The sequence below is a fragment of the Natator depressus genome, chromosome 6 (genome assembly GCF_965152275.1).
Source record: "Natator depressus isolate rNatDep1 chromosome 6, rNatDep2.hap1, whole genome shotgun sequence".
In the NCBI taxonomy this organism is placed as follows: Eukaryota; Metazoa; Chordata; order Testudines; family Cheloniidae; genus Natator; species Natator depressus.
The window spans coordinates 66,950,503-66,971,633 of record NC_134239.1 but is presented as its reverse complement, the minus strand read 5'-3'; the positions used below and the strand labels follow the sequence as shown (position 1 = coordinate 66,971,633).

Here is a 21,131-nt window from a genome sequence, read left to right as displayed (position 1 = left end):
ATCAGGCCTCTACAGTTCAGATGCAGGCCTCGAATCCAGGTCCAGTTAGAGCATTTTTTATTTTAACCTTCCAGTTAATGCAAACTTAATTGTGTGACTAAAAATTAAGTTGATTTTTTTTCCCTGCTTCCTACCTCTTCTTTCTGCATGATGATTCTGGAATCAGAATTTAAATGACAATCATCAATAACTTTTTCTAAAGTAACTTTTGGTTCTGCACAACAGACTATCGTACAAAGTGCATATTAATCTGAAGGGAGCAGATGTTTACAGTAATATGGCACTATTTCCACTGTCGTTCTCCCAGATAGAATGACATTTTAAAAAGAAGTAACTTAGGGTGAGCCCTCTTTTTGCATTCCATGGGGTTCCCCTCTAATATTCTATCAAGCTGCACTCTGTGCATCCCAGATCCACAAAAAGCACAAACCAACAAACAGTCCCTACAAAAACCCTGAAGCAGAAAGATTTGAAAATGTCTCCATCTTTATGCATTAAAAAGTTTAAAATCTGCCAGCCTATAGAGAATTATAATCACACACACAGCATGCCACCTTAAATCCTCTAGGAATTTTGCCACAGGTGCCTGACAGCTGCTGCCAATGTTTCCAGCTGTTTCTCCACTTTTGGATGCATCACACAAATTGAGAAGCCTCATCAACTGATGGATGAAGCTGGGGAGTCTGATGGATGAGCTCTGAAGGGTGGAATGGGGTGGGACATAGAATTTCTTGTGAGAGGATGGACTGAGGACATAACTGCACAGTAGCTGCCTAGGAACTGGAGGCTCCTTCCCTTAGTATGTTCTGTAAGTGACACTTTTTACATTTTGTCTTTTTAGACCAAAAGTAGGAGCATTAGAAAGAAAGGACCATAACTACAATATTCTGTTTTGATTAAATCTTTCCCTCAAAAAGTAACACAGGAATCAAGAAGAGGTTCCCTCCAGTTATTCACACTGCCCACAAAAAGAATATTCTCCAGCCATAGTATCTAAAAATACATAATGTAAAATAAACACAGACATCCTCTGCTAATAAAAACTAAATCAAAGTTCCTGCAACTCATCTAAAGTAAAACAGTCAATGCAAAAACCTCAGAGATAGCAACCTTAAAAAAAGTATTTGATATGTGTGATACATATGTAATATATACTGTCTTAAACTCACGGAGACATTTTGTTATTGAATGGATTCACAGGGGGAGCCACAAAACCACCATTGTGCCATGTCCTGACACTGTGTTGTGATGTCTTTGTTGCTTTATTCTTGCTGTTGCAGCACACGATCACATACTGATGGCAAGCTATGTGCAAACATCTCCGGGCAATGTCAGATCATTAGGCCATGATTGTTTTGTGGCTCTTTGAAAATGGCATTTCTTCTTTCTTCCACTCTTTCTGACCAGGGCCAGCTTTAGGTTTTTTGCTGCTCCAAGAGCGCAACTGCCCAAGCAAAAAAAAAGAAGAAAAAAAAAAAGGGTGGCCGGAATGACGCTGCCCCTGGAATTGTGCAGCCCCAAGCGCGTGCTTGCTTTGCTGGTGCCTAGAGCCGACCCTCTTTCTGGCAGCCAACATGGAGGGGAGTTTTCCTCTTTCTACGCTTTCCCGTGGCAATTTGGAAGAATAAAGAGGGATCCCAGATGCTCTTGTTTATTTGCACAGCATTCTTGTTTGTAAATCCAGAATGAGAGGAGTTCTGATCAAACCTGCAGGCACCACCAGAACCACATGTTATCCTGCAAAGTGCTACAAGTTGTTACTGGTTTATATAATAGATTTTGCCCATCTGAGATTATATAAATTTTCTGGCTTCCTGGAAAACATTCTATGCTTCATCAGGTCACATGGTGCTCTTTCAGCTAGTCACTCTGCTTATTCAGAGAATGATTCAGGGTGGGACTAGAGTGTGTTTGTCTGACGGTGTGGAGAAGTGATCCGCCATCTGTTTATAACTCCTCCAGCCAAGGAGTCTGATCCTGAGAGGTGCTGTGTACCCACCATGCTCATTGAAGATAATGTGAGGTTTGAGACTCCAGCAGCTTTCAGGATCAGGCCTAAAATTAAGCCATGATAATTCCCCCCCCCCCCCCCCAATGATTCCATTCCCAATGGAAAAGTTTCCATGTATTGGAACTGGAATTGCCTCCAGCCATCATAACTCTGACTGCTAAGGGAGTTGGAGGTTGAATCCACAAAATAACTTCTATCTTTTATGCTCTCAACCTGACCCAGTTAGTGGTGGCACGAATCCAGAATTTCTTGGTGCTGAGCATGAACATACAGTGCATCAGACTGACAACGTTGAGACAGTCATGCACCATGGTTTCTACTGCAGCTGGGGCCACACCTCATCTCATAAGGTTCCTAGAGGTACTGTTGTAACACCAACAGACCCTGGTTGTTAGCAGGTGGGACTGAACCTGGGACCTCTGGAGCTTAGTGCATGAGCCTCTACCACATGAGCTAAAGGCCAGCTGGCTGTTAGCTAAGGCTGTAGAGCAAACTCATTAGTCTCTCTCTCTCTCTCTCTCTCTTCCCTCCCCCCCCCCCCAGTGGTCTTGGTGCCACTGGATGGGACAGAACACCACACCACCCCCCAGGAGGTGTGTAGGAACTATGAACAGTGCAGTGTGAAGTGCTGTGGGCTTGTTCTGGTGCGTGCGCTCACCGTTGCTCCCTAGTAACACTATGTATGTGAGCCTAAGAGAGAGGATACAAAGAGACTAAGTAAGAGGATTAAAGCTACTTTATATGGGGCAGACTTAGAGGTCAAAAGGTTCTTTCCTGTTTGGAGATTCCTGACATCCTTATATAAATACAGTGGGCAATATTCATCCCTCGGGAACTCCAGTAAAGTCAGTGGAGTTTACACCATGGAGTATTTACTGTATACAATGCTCAAATAAATTGGTTAGTCTCTAAGGTGCCACAAGTACTCCTTTTCTTTTTGTGTATTTACTGATGTTCTCCTTCTGTTACCTACTCTCCCCTTCCATTGGTCCTGATTCTTCACTGCCTTGTACCAGGTATGCTCACATACAGATTTGCAAAGGGGGGGGGGGGAAAACACTGCCAAATTAGAGTGGTTGCATTTTATCTGGACTTTGCTCTCACTTTGTGTTGTAAGTGGCTACACAAGATGCATGGCAGTGGAGAATCACGCCTTTTGTATTCAGCCATTTGGCATTGAGGTCTTGATCTCGAATAGCTTGAGCATGAGAAGCTTGGGCCTGATTCTCCCTTGGTTTTCACCATGTTGTCACTGACGCCAGTGCAAAGAGAGTGTGAAACATTCCCACACTAATTTGGTAGTGCTTTAAACCCACTTTGCCCTGGTGTAAGTGACTGCAAGATGCAGGGCAATGGAGAATTTGGCCCCTTGTCTTTATATCTGTGTGCAAAACATTATATGCACCTATATAAATCGTTATGAAGAACAATCCTACAGGAGAAGGCCGGGAAGGCAAGCTCAGAGAAGCTCTCCTTGCAGAATTCCCCTCAAATTGTTCAATATGAGGGGAGAGGGTCAGGGTTTTATCCTCTGTGGAACTGCCAGTAATTTGGGTCTCAAACCTTGACAGCTTGAGGCAAAGGATAATCTTCAGTTTTGACAACCCCAAGCATTCATGAATGAGAGCCCCCAGAATCAGGAGATTGGCTTATGAATAATGATGTTTTGGAAAAAAAAAATTGCCTTCTGGTTCCCAAGCCTTTAGGGGGCACCTGCTTCATGTTGTCTAGCTTTTCTCTGCCACTGTGAGGGCTAGAAACTTACTTTACAGTTAATGAAGCCCGAGATTCTCATGCAGGCTCCTTATTCCAGCAATTGGGCTTTAAGGAAAGTACCAAATGTTGTGAGAATAGTAATAAAATTGCAAGATTTGGCAAAGCCGGACCTGTGCAGAGACCCTGTACCTTTGCCCCATCTCCAGGGTTCCCTTCTCTTCCACTGAGCAGTTTCCTCCTCTATTGGAGTCATGCTCGGAGGGCTTCCATCACCCCTGGCTACTCTGCTCCCTCGCACCCCCTCAACAGGAGTGGTTTGTTCCTCAGTGCAGAAGGGGCCATGGGAAACTTAATAGAACATGAAGCTGCATTTACCCTTTTCGCTTGGGGGGAGGAGTGGAAGGGGGGATGATGCATGCACTTCCCTTCCTGCATCCTCCTTATGTGCCTTGTACAAATGCTTAGACCTACAGTGGCTTCTTCATGGGGCCTGGGGCAAAGGGGGAAGGGGCTGCAGAGGTGACTGAATGCCCACGCCATGGTCAGGCGAGATCTGTGCTCAGAGGATTCCTTCTGCTCTTCGATCCTGGGGTAACTATAACCTCCCTCTCCCCTCCAGTTTTTGTGACCTTTATCAGGCCCCTTCCCCCCACCCCCCCACGAAATCCTGCCGGTGGCAGGACTGTTCCCTTCCCCGACTCCCTTCCCTCAGAGCTGTTTTCCTTCTGCTGCTGAATGTCAAGTGCTTTGAGCTGCAGTCCTGATGGGTGTGTGTGTTGGGGGGGGGCAAGGACTTGGATCTACCCTCTGAGACAGAGTGGAGCCAGGATAGACTGGTTATTTTAAATTGTGTGGTGACAAGCTTTTTCCCCCCCCTTTTTGTTCCCGGAGGATGGCTGGGAAAGTTGGTTGTTGTGCCAAATGCTTGGAATGTGGTTTTTCTCCTCTTCCTCCTCCTTTTTCAGAAGAGAGACCTTTGTGCTTTGAAATATGTTAATTCTGAACATAAATCCAGACCGTGGCAAAGCACCCGTGGGATTGCACACCTACTGGAGTGTAATGTGGGAAGAGCCGCTCTCTTCTCCCCACCCTCCCAGCCGACTTTCTTGTGGCACAGTCCTGTTCCAATGGAAGTGTGAGTCTCTCAAGGAGTGCGTGTGTTCAGGGGAGCTGGAACAATTGCATAGTGGGGGTACTGCTGATGGAAACCGTGTATTTGGTGTTTGTTATTACTACTTCAAGCCAGGGGGTGCAGCAGCATCCCTCGTTCCAGCACTACTGAGTGTTCAAACGTTCAAACGTTGTTACATAACTGAAAATAACAAAAGTGCTGTTTCCTCAAAGTGATACAACCAGGCCATAGCACATGCACAGAGGGCAAAGGTTGGCCCAGTGTCAGGTCACTTCAGTAAGAGTTTTTAGTGGCATAGCAAGCAAGTGTTGCCAAAGGATAAAGAAGAGAGAGAGAGACCTGTGCCTCTGGGAGCCCCTCAGTGCCAACTGGCAGAGGGCACGCCATACCACAACTCACATCTGGCATGACACACTCATAGCCCCAAACACACTGTTGTCATGATGTGTATTTAAAAGATGTTGTTGTGTAAAGTATCTTATGCTAACTGGTCACACGCTGGTCCCGACAATAATTCGTGATGTAGGTACAGGTGTGTACAAAGAGTATAAACGCATGCTGGAAATATGTTCTTACAATGTGTTTTGGCAGGCAATAAAGCCCAGCCTGCCCTAGACAAAGGAATATGTATTTACTTGTCTGACCAGCTTGATTGCAAAGGACAATGAAAAGTATATTTAACTGTAAAGCCATCAAACTACAAATAGGGGAGATGACTGCTTAATGATCTCAGTGAGGGATGGTATCTACATCCCCACAGAGTGTTCCTGGTTCTGAAATAAAGACAGTGAACTTTGGAGTAATGTAAGTGGGGGCAAAGAGACATTTGAGTCATCCATCACCTAGGGGGCAGAGGCGAGCAGCACTTTTTGAGTTCATGAAAGGTGGATCCTCTTAGCTTTGGAGGCAAGAATAGCTGGAAACATGGGCGATGGGTATCATAGGCACGGGAAGGAGTTGCCTGCCCAAACAGCCTGACATCCCCCCCGCCCATGCTCCACCCCCAGGCCCCATCCTGCCTGCTGTTCCCTGGGGCGGGCGGGCTGGGGGCCATGCTGCGCCACACCACACGTCCTCCCGGTGCTGGGGCCACGCCGCTTGTCCAGCGCTGGGGCTGGGGCCGCTCTGCCGGCCCAGTGTGGGGGCTGGGGCCACTCTGGCCTCGCCATCTGCCTGGGGCTGGAGGCACTCTGGCTGAGCTGCCTGCCGACCCGCCCAGTGCTCGGGCTGGCAGCTCGGCCGGGGGGTGCCTTCAGGGGTGGGGGGTCCAGCTGGCTGGGGGTCAGGCACAGCCCAGGGGGTTTGGGGCATGCTGGCCGGGGGTTGGGCCAGGCGGTGTGGCCTGGGGAGGCTGGGGCATGCTGGCCGGGGGTCGGGCCAGGCGGTGTGGACTGGCGTGGTGGGGATGAAGGTGGGGCTGGGGCCACTAGCCTGGGGCGGGGCCAGCAGCTACAGGGGGAGGAGTGCTGGGGGTACTGGGCAGGGGCCAGCAGCCGCTGTGGGGGCTGGGCTCCGGTGGGCATGAAGGGGCGGGGCCTTGGGTGGAAGGGGTGGGGCTGGGGCTAGCCTCCCCAAGCCAGGGGTTTCACCCACTGCCCATGGCTGGAAACTGACCATAGGTGAGAAACCTGCTTAGACAAAGACTGTAATTTGCTGAAATTAAATTTTTGTTACTAGGAGGCTTGTTCTGTTTTATTTGTAACCTGCCATTCTTATCTTTTATCACTTAAATCTCTCTTCTTTGTTAATAAATTTATTCTTGTCTTATTACAAAACCATCTCTGTGCTGTGTATTAAAGTGGAGAGTGAGTCCTCAGCTAACCTAGCAGGCTGATGTATGGTCTCTTTGGAGGCAGTGACTTAACTTTGGTGAGTGCCCAGTGAGACAGCCTAGATGCTGCAGAGAGAGATTTCTGTGGAACTTTGCAATTGGGGTTCACTGGTTGTTACCTGCAAGGCTGGGTGTGCACTGGCAGAGTCCTGGGGAGTTTGCTAGCATGGCAGACAAGCTGATGTGTCAGGGAGCAGACACATAGCTTAGCAACAGCCAAGCTCTTACTTGCTGAGGTGGAGAGGAGTAACCCTTAGGTATCTGTCAAAGGTGGCTATGGTCCACTCAGGATGGCTACACTGTGCTCAGGTTTTGATCCATTGTTTCAATTTGGCCTTACTGTGCATTTGTGAGCTGGTGGCAGGCTGCTATGTAGCGCAACACCTTCTCTCTTCTTTCTCCTTTTTTTCCCTTAGCTTTTTGATAGGTTGTGTTTTATGATTCCTGATCATTTGAGGCAATATCTCATCGTGCCCAGAGTAGGCAGCAGGGCAGACTCAGAAGAAAACACTTCCCCCATCCCCAGAATGATGGTGGGAAGCAGCTGGCACAAGCCAAGAAGAATACACATGCACGCAGTGCGCTGGAGCCCATCCCTAGAGGGTGGGAAGCAAAGGGGCATGGCACAGGTGGGAGTGGGACGGGAACGTAGTTACTGTGGCATCGTAGGGATGTGTATTTGCTAGATTGTCTGGGGCAGCCCCAGAACAAGCTCTGACTGGAAGAGCTTCGGAAAATCACGTACCTGATACTACTGCTCCAGTGACTGATGGTGAATTAGAATCTGAAAGGACAGACAGGGAAATTGATTACATGGGGGGAAAGAGACAGAGAAGGATGGGGGATGGTAAGAGAGCAGCAGAGAGCCTGGGTAGAGGGTCCAACAAGGGTTAATAAAACACACATTGACTGGGTCAGAGAACAATAGAAGTAAAATAATAAAACTTGCCCTCAGATTAAAATGGCTCTTTTGATTGTGCAATACCCTGTTCATCCTTCAGCTCTGAGTAATATAATACCACTTCACGAGGTATTTTAACCCTCTGGCAACACTTTACTGCTTGTGCCCTCAAACTCATCAATATTTTTGTAGCACTAAAACTCTTCTTTTTATCAACTTCACCAACCCTTGCTGAGCCAGCACTGCAAGTCTGGGAAGAGCCTCTGCTTCTGCCTTGAGAGATGAGATGAAAGGTTAGAGGGGGTGGAAGGCAATAGCATGAGCAATGCAGGTTAGGTTACTAGCGAATTCCTCTTGCAAGATAAGTTGAAGGCCTCTGAAAGGTAATTATTGGAAAGCATAAATTCCTGAGATAACGTGTCCAGGAAGAAATAGTGACAGGAGCAGAGGCCGTGTTAAAGGCTAGCCATCACTTGAGGGGTATGGGTTATCCTTTCTCCCCTATTTTTCTGTAACCTCTCCTTGCTTTGACAGTTGAGTCCCTTGATTCTTTTCCTTCAGCTAGATGCTGCTCTTTTCTTGGCCCAGATTATGCAACATTCAGATCCATGTCTCCTTGCCATTACCAATGGAACTGATAGAAGGAGAGACTCAGAACCCAGGTCAGCTGGGCACCAGTTTAGGTTTTATCTTTGATTATCACTCTCCGAGCTATGTTAGTGAGGTCAGCATAATTGTGGCAAGCTGGTCTGCTGCTCCCTTATTCCGTCAACTGATTTTGGTGTAAAAGAACCTGAACTACATTTCGGTGACCATGAGCAGTGGGTTTTGGAATATAGCAAATAAAATCCTGAACTGGTTTTCTGTTGTGGAATGTGCCCTTGTAAGTTTCTTGGAAGGAGAGGAGTCTGAACTGAGGAAGAAGCACAGGACTGGAAGTCATCAGAACCCATTTCTCTTCCTAGCTCAGCAACTTATTTCTTGCACGGTCTTGGGCAAATCATCTGGTATCTCTATGCCTCAGTGTCCTCATCTGTAAAATGGGGCTAGAGAATCTCCATAAATTGAATTTTTTTAACTGTAATTGATGTAAGTGTTCTCATAGTGTGGTGTATGTATGTATGTATGTATTCTTCACTTGTGCCAGCTAGCTCCCACTGAATGCATTCCATATACCTAGCGACATAAATATACAGGTGCTTTTAATGTGCTTAGAGAACCTCAGAATTTAATCATTGTTTATGTGCAAAAGGCTCATGTGCCCACCTGGAATGTGCTCTGGGTTCAAATCCCGCATGCACCCCATGAGCAGAAGATCCTATACTAGAACTCTGAATTCTCCAGAGTGCACTTTTAATACACGTCACTTGTCTTCCTGGTGGGAACAGTCCTCTACCAGCATGAGGTGACCCAATATGTCTCTTCCATCTCTAATATCTATGATTCTATTTTATGGAACAGAGTAGAATGCTGTGGTAGGGGAAAATGCATCTGTTGGACTTCTGCTGTAGATAAAATCACTGTTGGTGGAGAGAGGGAAATTTGATTCCCAGTCCCCCTCACAATGTTCTTCTGCCTTATTTCACTAATAGGTTTAGTACAAGTCAAATGCATTTCTGGTGTAATTCACTCAAGTCTTTGGAGTTACATCAGTAACAGAGTGTCCCTTTGTGATAACAAGATTTAATAAATAAAAGAGGCATAACCTTTATTTTCGAATCTAAGTATGATTTTGAGAGAGTAGAAAATTTAATTTTCAACCACAAGTATATGTTGTGGTACTAATAGCTGAATGGAATAGGTTTTATTGTTTCGTGATGTATGTTTGTTGTATTCATTATGCTGTACCATGGCAATTAAACTGCAAATTAGAGCTATTCAAAATTAGTGGACTGTTTTAAAAATATTTTTTGTTTGTGGTTGAATTTTTTGCCTTTTCCAAGGCTAACCTTAGATGCAAAGTAAATTCTAATTATTAAGTTTCTGTGGATTTATTCTGTATCTATATAATATATTATTTGATTGCAAGGATCACGTTGTGTTGCTGGTGTTTTCACTGCAGAGTAGTTAGTGGGGGGACAGAATGGCTCAGGTTACAAAGCACTAGTTGCTCCCACACTTGGTGTTGGTTGTACAGTATTGGCCTGGCGCTCCATTGCCTTGCTTCTTGTGTGATCACTTTCACCTGTGCAAAATGGGTATAAAACTGTACTGTATAAGAATTGTTTCAAAATGACTACAAAAGAGGCAACGCAGTGGAAAATCAGGTCCTTTGACCCTATTCATTCAAAGTCTTGTGCTGGGGGAAGCACCTGAAATTTCAGTAAAACTACAATTTTGTATGATGGGGAAGCCCAATAGAAAAATCTGCACTGTTTTGCAACCAGCAGAGTTATTTACACCTGTGCAAAATTTCTAACATTCTGACTGAGTGGCATTTTACAACCATGTAAATAACTTTCACAGAGTTTAAGACCAAGGGTCTAGGCTGATCTCCTGTATATCACAGGCCAATAATTTTCACTCACAGTGAATCACAGCTTGTATCTTCAAAGAGGGCTTATAATCATCACTAATCCACACCAGTGAAGCAGGCCAGTAGTATTGCCCCCGCATTGCAGATAGGGGAACTGAGACAAAAATAGATTAACTGCCATGCCCAAGCCTCTGAGGGAGTCTGGGTCAGAGCCAGAATTAGAACTCAAGTCTGCTGCCTTCCAGACAGGTCAGACCAGCAGATCATACTTCTTACTGGTCCAAATTCCTACCATTCCAGGCTGTCCATGGAAAAGAAGAGCCCAGTATGGGAATTCTATGGATGGAAAGACTTTGCTTTTTACTGAAGCTGGCCCTAAATTTGTGATCAGATTAAGTTCCTCAGAGCTAAGGAGATTTCTAATGCTCCCAAACCCCTGCCGTTTGAAATGTTAAGTCCCCCTTTTTTAAAAAAAAATCTCTTGGATGCCAGTCACTGATCATCCTTTTTTGGTGCTGAAGGTTTCATTAGTTCACATCTTTAGCAATTGAAGAGAGAGCACAGGACCTTCTGAGGAGATTAGCACCAATCTGAATTCTGGTTGCTGTCTTAACCTAGACCCCTTTTGTAGCTAATTATCTTGTCCACCTGTTGTTAGTTTAATTGGATGATACGGCACCTCTTTAAAACCGGATCTCTGGCCTGAGAGAGAGATACTTTCAAGAAACCTGCCTCTGAGCTTAACCTAATTGGTCACTTTGCTAAGTCTAATAGACCTGTACAGATTATACACAATGCCTGTCTCTGAAAACATCCCAGGTACCCTGTTTTGTGGTGCGGAGACTACCGCCTACCCTGACTCCCAATGGGAATGGATGGAGGGAGGAAGGGGCGGTGTGGATAAATTACTGCTGTTCAAAGCCCAGTGTCCCTGAATATTGCAAAGAAATTCACCTTCTGAACTAACTCACCTGACCACTGAAAGCCATACCTCACATGTCAGAAACAGCAGTGTCTAGCTAACGAAATTGAATGTTCATAGAATCATAGAATATCAGGGTTGGAAGGGACCTCAGGAGGTCATCTAGTCCAACCCCCTGCTCAAAGCAGGACCAATCCCCAGCTAAATTATCCCAGCCAGGGCTTTGTCAAGCCTGACCTTAAAAACCTGAAAGGAAGGAGATTCCACCACCTCCCTAGGTAACACATTCCAGTGCTTCACCACTGTCCTAGTGAAAAAGTTTTTCCTAAAATCCAACCTAAACCTCCCCCACTGCAACTTGAGACCATTACTCCTTGTTAACGCTTTGGTGCTGAATAAGGTACTGCGTTCATCCCAGAAGCATGAGCTTGCATCATAGCCTGATGTTCCTTTCTTTTAAATGGAGATGCTGCTGGGATACATACGCCTTCCTGACAGCAGTGGTGGGACTAAACAAATCTGCTCCACATACTGCATTTTTTGCTATGCCTCCATTTGTAACTATCCTTCTGCAGCTAGTTTATTTACATGAGACAGCTGAAATTTCAGACTGTATTAAAATATAACCTGTGAATGTAAAAAAAGAAAAAAAAATTCAGAACAATGACTAGTGTGCTTAGTCTGTGGGGCCAGATTCTCTGGTATGATCCAGCCCTCTAGCACCTCTCAGGTAGCACTGAAGGGCTAGATTCTCTCCATTAATGGCTGGCAGAGTTCCCCTTCACAAGGGGAGCTGTCTCCTGGCAAAAACGTATACGGGGGATACTGGGGATGGGTACGTGCCAGGGGTATGTGGGTGCACGTTACACTGATCTTCCACTGGCATAAGGTTCCTTAGGTTCTTATGCCAATGGTATAAATTAGAGTAGCTCCCTGGCTGCTCTAATGCATGGGCTGGGCTGGCACTGAATCAGTAAGCTGTAATCAACTTTCTGATGCCTCCCCATCTCCTCTGCCAGGCACAATGTACGGAACCTGGCACAATGGGGCCCTGACTCTGATGGGACCTTCAGGCATTTCTAAAACACAAATTTATTATTTTTCCTACATCTCTATACTGCTTTGCAATCTGATATATAGACTAAAATATACACGTTCTATCCACTGAAACAGTATGTAGGGAACGTCTTTTTTTTTCCCTATCTGTTTTCCTCCCAGACACTACAGCATCCAAACAGCAGGTTGCAAATGTCTTAAGAGATCATGGCTGGATTAAAAATAGACGTCTGACTCCTGTGCTGTGGAAAGTTGCATAAGATTCCCCTTCTCCCACAGAGCAAAACAAAGCCAATCAACTGGTGTAGAAGTGGGATGGATGTTTGATGGACTCTGAGCCTCAGAAAGCAGGAGAGGCTGGGAGGTGTGTGTGAGGCAGAGTGAAAGAAGCCAGGTTCGTATTTAAAAACCAAAAGAACCTATTTTGCAAACAGACCAGGTCATTCCATGGCCTTTCTGGAAAAGTCTGCCTTGCCTTTACTCGTATTCAAATCCTTGTACATCATTTGAGGCTCTTGCGTGGTGCCCTCACCTCTGTGCCATAGCATCCCCCAAAGAATCTGACAGAAAAAAACCCTTATGTATACCATCACATATCAGACTATAATTAAACAAAGACTGAGTGCTCCTCTGGGTTGTTCTCAATGGATTTTATAATCCATATGCAATACCTAAATACTATGATGACAAGCCCTTTAGAAATGCTGATAGGTTGATCAGATAGATTAGACAAAAAATAAAACTGCCATGGCTGATTCTGGACCAAGTGTGATAGATTACCCTCAGATTCTGCTGTGGGATTTTGGGGTAACTGCCACGTTGTGTACTAGCTTTTTTTTCGTTGTGAACTTACCTAGGCCTGGGTAGAGTGAGTCACAATAGTCTAGCTGGAGGCGATGAACATAAATTACTGTGATCAGACCATCATTTGGGAGGAATAGAATAGAATCATAGAATATCAGGGTTGGAAGGGACCCCAGAAGGTCATCTAGTCCAACCCCCTGCTCGAAGCAGGACCAATTCCCAGTTAAATCATCCCAGCCAGGGCTTTGTCAAGCCTGACCTTAAAAACCTCTAAGGAAGGAGATTCTACCACCTCCCTAGGTAACGCATTCCAGTGTTTCACCACCCTCTTAGTGAAAAAGTTTTTCCTAATATCCAATCTAAACCTCCCCCATTGCAACTTGAGACCATTACTCCTCGTTCTGTCATCTGCTACCATTGAGAACAGTCTAGAGCCATCCTCTTTGGAACCCCCTTTCAGGTAGTTGAAAGCAGCTATCAAATCCCCCCTCATTCTTCTCTTCTGCAGACTAAACAATCCCAGCTCCCTCAGCCTCTCCTCATAAGTCATGTGCTCTAGACCCCTAATCATTTTTGTTGCCCTTCGCTGGACTCTCTCCAACTTATCCACATCCTTCTTGTAGTGTGGGGCCCAAAACTGGACACAGTACTCCAGATGAGGCCTCACCAATGTCGAATAGAGGGGAACGATCACATCCCTCGATCTGCTCGCTATGCCCCTACTTATACATCCCAAAATGCCATTGGCCTTCTTGGCAACAAGGGCACACTGTTGACTCATATCCAGCTTCTCGTCCACTGTCACCCCTAGGTCCTTTTCCGCAGAACTGCTGCCTAGCCATTCGGTCCCTAGTCCGTAGCGGTGCATTGGATTCTTCCATCCTAAGTGCAGGACCCTGCACTTATCCTTATTGAACCTCATCAGATTTCTTTTGGCCCAATCCTCCAATTTGTCTAGGTCCTTCTGTATCCTATCCCTCCCCTCCAGCGTATCTACCACTCCTCCCAGTTTAGTATCATCTGCAAATTTGCTGAGAGTGCAATCCACACCATCCTCCAGATCATTTATGATGATATTGAACAAAACCGGCCCCAGGACCGACCCCTGGGGCACTCCACTTGACACCGGCTGCCAACTAGACATGGAGCCATTTATCACTACCCGTTGAGCCCGACAATCTAGCCAGCTTTCTACCCACCTTATAGTGCATTCATCTAGCCCATACTTCCTTAACTTGCTGACAAGAATACTGTGGGAGACCGTGTCAAAAGCTTTGCTAAAGTCAAGAAACAATACATCCACTGCTTTCCCTTCATCCACAGAACCAGTAATCTCATCATAAAAGGCGATTAGATTAGTCAGGCATGACCTTCCCTTGGTGAATCCATGCTGACTGTTCCTGATCACTTTCCTCTCATGTAAGTGCTTCAGGATTGATTCTTTGAGGACCTGCTCCATGATTTTTCCAGGGACTGAGGTGAGGCTGACTGGCCTGTAGTTCCCAGGATCCTCCTCCTTCCCTTTTTTAAAGATTGGCACTACATTAGCCTTTTTCCAGTCATCCGGGACTTCCCCCGTTCGCCACGAGTTTTCAAAGATAATGGCCAAGGGCTCTGCAATCACAGCCGCCAATTCCTTCAGCACTCTCGGATGTAACTCGTCCGGCCCCATGGAAGAATGGAGTCTTCTTGTTAGTTGGAGATGGGGGAAGGCACTTTTGGTGACTGCTTCTATTTGACTGTCCATGCCAGTCATAGTCCATTAGGACTCCAAGGACTTGCACCATCTTAGTTCCTCAGAGCATTTCTTGCTTCCAGACAGCTTCACTTCATTCTTGCCTAGATTCCAGTTGGACCAGCTTCTTTTTCCTTCTTTGCACTCTCATTCTTACACTGAGATGTCTGGGAGCCTGCTCTCTGGGTTAGTTGAGAAGGGTACATACAGCGGTGTGTCAATGTATTGCTGACATTGTATCCCACGTCATCTCACAATATCCCCTAAGGTTCTGCATAGATGTTGTTAAATGGAAGTGGTGACAGGAGTTAGCCCTGAGGCACTCTGCAGGTCAGAGCTCTTGGAGGAGGAGCAGCTGTCCATCATGGGTCTTTGGGGATCTGTTGGAAAGGAATGAGTGAAGCCAGCATAGCACAGTTCTCTCATGGCGTGCCAAGACAAGTAGTTGAGTCAGCAGTACCTCATGATCAGCAGCGTCAAAGGCAGCTGATAGATCGAGTAGTATCAGCGTGATTGAGTCACCTCTGTCCAACTCCATGAGGAGCCCCGAAACCCCATTGCTGCTTCATTTCCAGACTCTGCTATGAAGTCAGACTGGGAGAGTCCACATTATCTGCTGAGGTTGTGTTGTTGGAGTTGATTTATCACTATTTTCTTGAATCTTGCCAAGGTTTGAAACGGGATGGTAGTTAGTCAGGTCACTAGTGTCAAGTACTGGTTTCTTGAGCAGTTTCAGGTGTACGTATTTTCTAATTGCACTCCTCGGCCCTTGCAAAGATACTTGGCCTTAAAATAAGAGTAGAGCCAAAAAGTAGAGAAAATAAAATCTCCGTGGGCATTCTGCTGCTCTTGGGAAGGGCAGTGAATTCTCTGCACTTCAGCACAGCTAGGGACACTAGCAAACCTCCAGAGAGAAAAGGCTGCTTGTTTCTTTCTCCTTTTATTTTCATCTTAACACCTCAATTGTTTGTAATGAGCACTGCCATAGAGGGAAACGATACTACAGAAGAGGAGGGTCTGACCTCTGTGGGACTGGATCCAATCCAAGTTTGAAGGTGGAGGTACCCAGCGTCTAGTAAGAATCTAGGAGCTGTATTTTAATGGCATAAAGTTCTGGGGGTGATAAGTGCGTGTGATCTCTTCTGGGGTTGGCTGGCTGTATGTTTTTAATGAGTATTTCATCCCTTGGTTTCTAATCTGAGATGTGACAGGTGCTAAAGAATGCTCTAAATTATGCCCAGCTTTGAGCTACTCTAGCAGCTAGAGAGTGGTAGCATGCACTCACCCTCTGGCAATGTACTCTGTACCAGGGCAGGATGGAAGGAGTGGCATAGAGCTGCTACATTGGCTGTATGCCGGCCTGGGCTTTCCTGTATTCAAGAGGAATCCTGAAGGATGTGAAGGGGTACAAAGCAGCTAAGGTGTAACGTAGGAGCACTGTCTTTAATAGTGACCTAGGGCCTGATCTAACTCTTGTATTAAAGTAGTGCTAGGTACTGTACAGACAAATATCTCTGCCTAAATAGACAAGATAGACAAAGGTTTCAAGAAGGGAAGGACTATTATCCATTGACTTTGGTCAGGGTTAGATCAGACTGTTACTGATAAGTAGAAAATCTTCATTTCTCAACATTTAAAAGGACATAGACCTAACAGAAATCACAGGGCCTGATTCTCCCCCCTGTTACATGGGTGTTATGCCAGTGATATTCCCCTGAAGTCAGTGTAATTGTATCAGCGTAACATTGGTGTTTAGAGAGATGAGAAGCAGGTCTTACATATTTTATGAGTGGCTTTCCTAACTCATGTTGCTAACTACATTAAATTATTACATTTTAAAAAATTCTTTCAGGTTTAATTTACTTTTCACTATTAATGTGGTTTGTTTACTTTTTACTCTTGTTGAATTTGGTCAGTAAAACTAGATTGGTCCATTAAGTTTTGCTTAAGTCACTTCAGTTCTCTGTTTCCCTTCCCACTCTTTGTCTGTCCTTTCTATTTAGACTGTAAGTTCTTTGGGGCAGGCTGTCTCTCTTGTGTGTACTTACAATGCCTAGCACAATGGGCTCTTGACCTCCTTTGATGCCTTTAATACTAATAATATTACTTCTTGGTTTTCCTGCATAAGCAAAAAAGTTGTCATGCTTGGATTGCAGCACTGGAGAAGATGCTTACATTCAAAAATGATTTTGGTCACATTTCTTTAAAAATGTAATGAAAATTCAGAGTGGGCCAAATTTACTCGTGTTGTGATTCCAGGGAAGTTCAATGTTAAAACAAACAAAATAACAAAGTTTTCCATTAAGATGTAACTGATGTAATAAAATGTTGCTTTGCTTTTTAATGTCAATTATTCTCCCTCGTTTCAGCCTTCAGAACCAGAGCTTGGCCCAACCCTCAGACCACCACTGTAAATCCCCACTTCTCCAAAGTTTGAGTTGTTTGGATTTGGGGTTTTCAGATTCTGCTCATCATAAAAGCGCCAACTGTGAAATTTGAATCTGGATCCAAACTTCCCTAAAGTTCAGAGGTGATTGAGTCCAAATCAGAACCTTGCATCCACATCTCAAAAAGCTCTAATTTAAAAATAATTACAATTGGTATAAAATATCTAGTCTCCAGCCAAACATAATTCTCAGTGGAGTTACGTGGAGGATGAATTTGATATACTAGACTATCAGCTTCTACTGATCATCAAACACATTTAAGTTTTGGAAAACCTTTCTTCCCCTTGTAGGAAAACCTAAATTTTAGGCTTAAACCATACTTGACAGTGTCACTTTAAGCCAAATATTTAACATTCAAAGATTTGCAGTTATTTTCAGTTTACAGCAGTATGGAAACTGAATTAGTCTCCAGCTATGACTCCTATCCTGGTTGCTGTAGTTTATTCTGTTGAATTTTTGTTAATACAGTATGCCAGTCATGCTCATATTTCATTGGGGGTGGGGTGTGTGTGATTCTTACTACACAGAGAACCTGTGCAGTGTGTGACAGTTTGTTTTCATCCAGTTTCTACTCTTTGTTCTATAAAGACCACCGTGTGTCTGAACATCCCTGGTTTAACAGGGAAGGAATTTGACTTAGCATTGCTGATACTCAAAGTGTGTAATCAAAGTCAGTAACACGGAAACTCAGACTGATCAGAGTAACAGTTCTTCTCACACACACGTGTATGGGAAAGCCAGCTTTAGTTAGAGGTTTTAATAAGTTTTCATTTCTACTCAGTCAATCTCATACAGTATGTGCAGCTTTTTTTTCCCCTGGAAGAAGGAGCCTGGTATTGTCTCCCTGGGATCTGAGTGCAGAGAAAATCCTGCTGTATGCAGATCTCCCTCTGCATGGGCTGTACGTCCACATTACTGTCCTCTCCCTTCGTCTTCAGCATTGCATGCAAGAGGCCACACCTCTATTGGTTCTGGGGCCAGTGGACAGAGGGGGAAGATGGGGCTGAGAGGGGCTAGATACACCATGAGTGTTGTCTGCTGCAAGAAACAATTGGACAGTCCTCTGAAAAGCTTTGCAGCTTGAGGCTGTATCAGCTGTTATGTGTAGCCCCTATATCTGACACCTTTTTATTGGCTGCTTTCCCTCCCTCCTCCACTTTTGCTCCCTTGGCATGGAATTTTCTCTCTTGTAGCAGACTAATTAATGCCAAATTCAGTGCAAGTTATACTACTTTACCACTTTACACCTATTTTCTGATCAACTTATGCCCATTGCTGAATTTCACCCAATAGGATGAGGGCCAGCTCCAGGGGTATGCTGTGGCAGCTTTGTGACGCTCCAGCTCGACGGCCAAAACTGTGTCATCAAAGTGGCACAACATAGTGGAGAATCTAGCCTCACTTTGTTGAAAGTATGCCTTTCTTGCTATTAAAAAAGCTGTAACTAGGAGATTTAGGGCTATCTGTGGTGTGCAGTTTTTTTGTTTTTGTTTTTTGTTTTTATCATTCTCTATAGAAGCCGAAGGGTTCACAAAGTTTGGAACAAATGGCTATTTATCAAATAAATTATACGATAACGAGAAGTCTCTCTATCATCCCACCTTTATAAACTCAAGGACAATGGATTTGTCATGCTGGTAAATCTAGTATCCTACTTCCTGGCCAGTGCCCTAAGCCAGCTGTGGAAAGCTGTAAAGGGGCAAAGGTTAGATTTCTTTCCTCTCCCTTGCAGTGATCACCGTGTGCCATGTTGCACATACTGGTATGTTTCATTTCTATAGTGCCAGTCATCTAAAGGACCACAAGCACTTTACAAGCTATGGGGTAACATGCTATATCAAGCCAAACCCTTAATGTGCAGCTGTACTTAGCTCTCCACTCTCCCTGGTTATTCTACCTAGGAGCACAGATAAGTCCCTATTGCTAGCTCAGAGGGCACACACCCATAAGCATGCAGAGCATGTGTCTCACCTGCAGGACCAGCCTTGGAGCGGAGGTGTGCGTCTGCAGGTTTTGAAATGAAGTTCTCTTAAACTGGCCCAGTGTTTTTAAAGCAGCTTTTCAGTTGTTCAAACATACTGTGGAAGTTGCCCTTCGATACAGAACAAAACTATGGGCTCATTTTGTGAGCCGGATTTGAACCGGCAAACTAGAAGCGAAAAGCTTTGCCTCCCATTACCATCTATTTCCCTGACTGACGTTTGCATTATCCTTAAGGGTCTGTCTACATTGCAGCTGGGAGTGAGCATCCCAGTCTGGGTAGACAGGCCTGCATGAACAGGACTCCAGTTATCACACTAATAATAGCAGCATGGACGTTGCTGCACCGGTGCTAGCCACCTGATCAGGTGAGTCTGAGCTTGGATGGCTAGCCTGAGCCTCTGCCAGTGCAGCAACATCCACGCTGCCATTTTTAGCGAGATAGCTTGAGCCCTGTTAGCGCAGGTCTGTCTACCTAGGCTGTGGCTCTCACTCCCAGCTGCAATTGGTATAGAGTTGGTAGACATACCCTCAGTGTCTAATCTTCTTATGACTCTTACTACTCTCTGTGCCTTAGTGACACCCTGTGGCAGTAAGTGCCTCAGGTTAATGCATACAATGTGTCTGGGGAAAGTATTTCCGCGCATCCATTTTTAACTGACCCCATGTCCCCTTCTTTCCATGACTTGTTCAGGGAGACCAAAGCAATCTCTTACTCTCTGCTCTTTTCCTCCTGGCAGACTTGGAGACCAGTTTTACAAAGAAGCCATCGAGCACTGCCGCAGCTACAACTCTCGGCTGTGCGCTGAGCGCAGCGTCCGCCTCCCCTTCCTAGATTCGCAGACTGGGGTAGCTCAGAACAACTGCTACATCTGGATGGAGAAGAGGCATCGGGGACCAGGTAGGCAGCATTCTGTGCGTGTGTGTCTGGAGGGTAGGCCACTGAGCCCTCACGGGGTTTAATTACTAAAAACTCAAACCTGTTAAGGGCCACACAAATAGGAGAAGCTGCCTAAACCTCCTGGCCTGGAGGGGATTCCCTTCGGTAATTGCAGTGAGCGGATCCTAATTATTCTTTCTATTGCTTGACATAGTAGTTTCTAATGCTGCATCATCACAGCTCCTTTATTGCTATTGATCTGAGATAGTTGCATAATAGAGGACCTCTATTCAAGAGAGCCTTGGAAATATTCTAAAGGAGGGAGGACTCTCACCAACCTTATTTCTCAACAGGAAACATACATTTAAGGAGAGTCTTATTTTCTGAAATTCACTTTGCTCTAGAGATTACAGCAGGGGACTAGGAGTCAAGAGATCTAGATTCTTTTCCCAGATCTGCCTTAGACAGATCATTTGGTCTTCACCTCTGTGTCTCAGTTTTCCATCTGTGAAAGGAGGATAAATGTCCTCATAAATATGTTATGAGGGCAATATGGGTCTGATCCAAAGTCCACTGAATTCAGTGGAAAGTCCTCCATTGACTTCAATGGGCTTTCGATCAGGTTCTAATTCATTATGTTTGTAGAGCAGGGAAGTTAAAGTATTGTTGGGTCAACCCTAAGCACCCTACTCTAACAAAACTCCCACTGAAGTAATTGAGAATGTAGCCAGATGCATTATTTGTTGAGAGAATGGAATTTTTGACATTTTGATCTCTGCCAAGTTGTTTGGTTTTTTTTTCAATATTTGGGACAAAGACCCAAAGTAAGAGGGGAACACCCAAAATTTACAGTGAAGGGTTGATTATCCAACTGCCTCGGTGAGAACTGTACACATTTATAAATAATTGGGGTTCTGGATAACGGATGTTCTCAGTTCAATAGACATTGGATGATATAGCTCTGTTTTGGATAATTGATGGTTGGATAATGGAGGTTGCGCCCACTCCTTAACTAATGTGTGATTCATTTTAGAGCCAAAATAGTATTTTGTATAATTTGTGTTTCATGGGTTTCCTTTTTGCGTAAATCATTTACAATAAGCAAAAATGAAATCCTACCAAGATGGTGGTGGCAGTGGTAGTGGTGTTGGTGGTGGGGCAGAAGAGTAAATGTGGGTCTCTCAAGAGGAATGTGATTTGTAATAAGGGACAACATCCATGTGTGCAGTGTTAGCGCCAT

The 21,131-nt window shown here is 45.0% G+C and overlaps 1 protein-coding gene across 4 annotated transcripts in view; it reads left to right on the top strand.

Moving 5' to 3' along the window:
• The window catches only part of DPF3 (double PHD fingers 3), a 217,672-nt gene that overhangs the window by 72,440 nt on the left and 124,101 nt on the right, over positions 1–21,131 (top strand). For all 4 annotated transcript variants that reach the window (XR_012639930.1, XM_074955589.1, XM_074955591.1 and 1 more), the window contains exon 2: positions 19,752–19,912. Coding sequence is in view for 3 of the 4 variants with exons in the window: in XM_074955589.1 (XP_074811690.1) it covers positions 19,752–19,912 (161 nt within the window). In the remaining variant the exon portion in view is untranslated. The remainder of the gene's footprint in view (positions 1–19,751; positions 19,913–21,131) is intronic.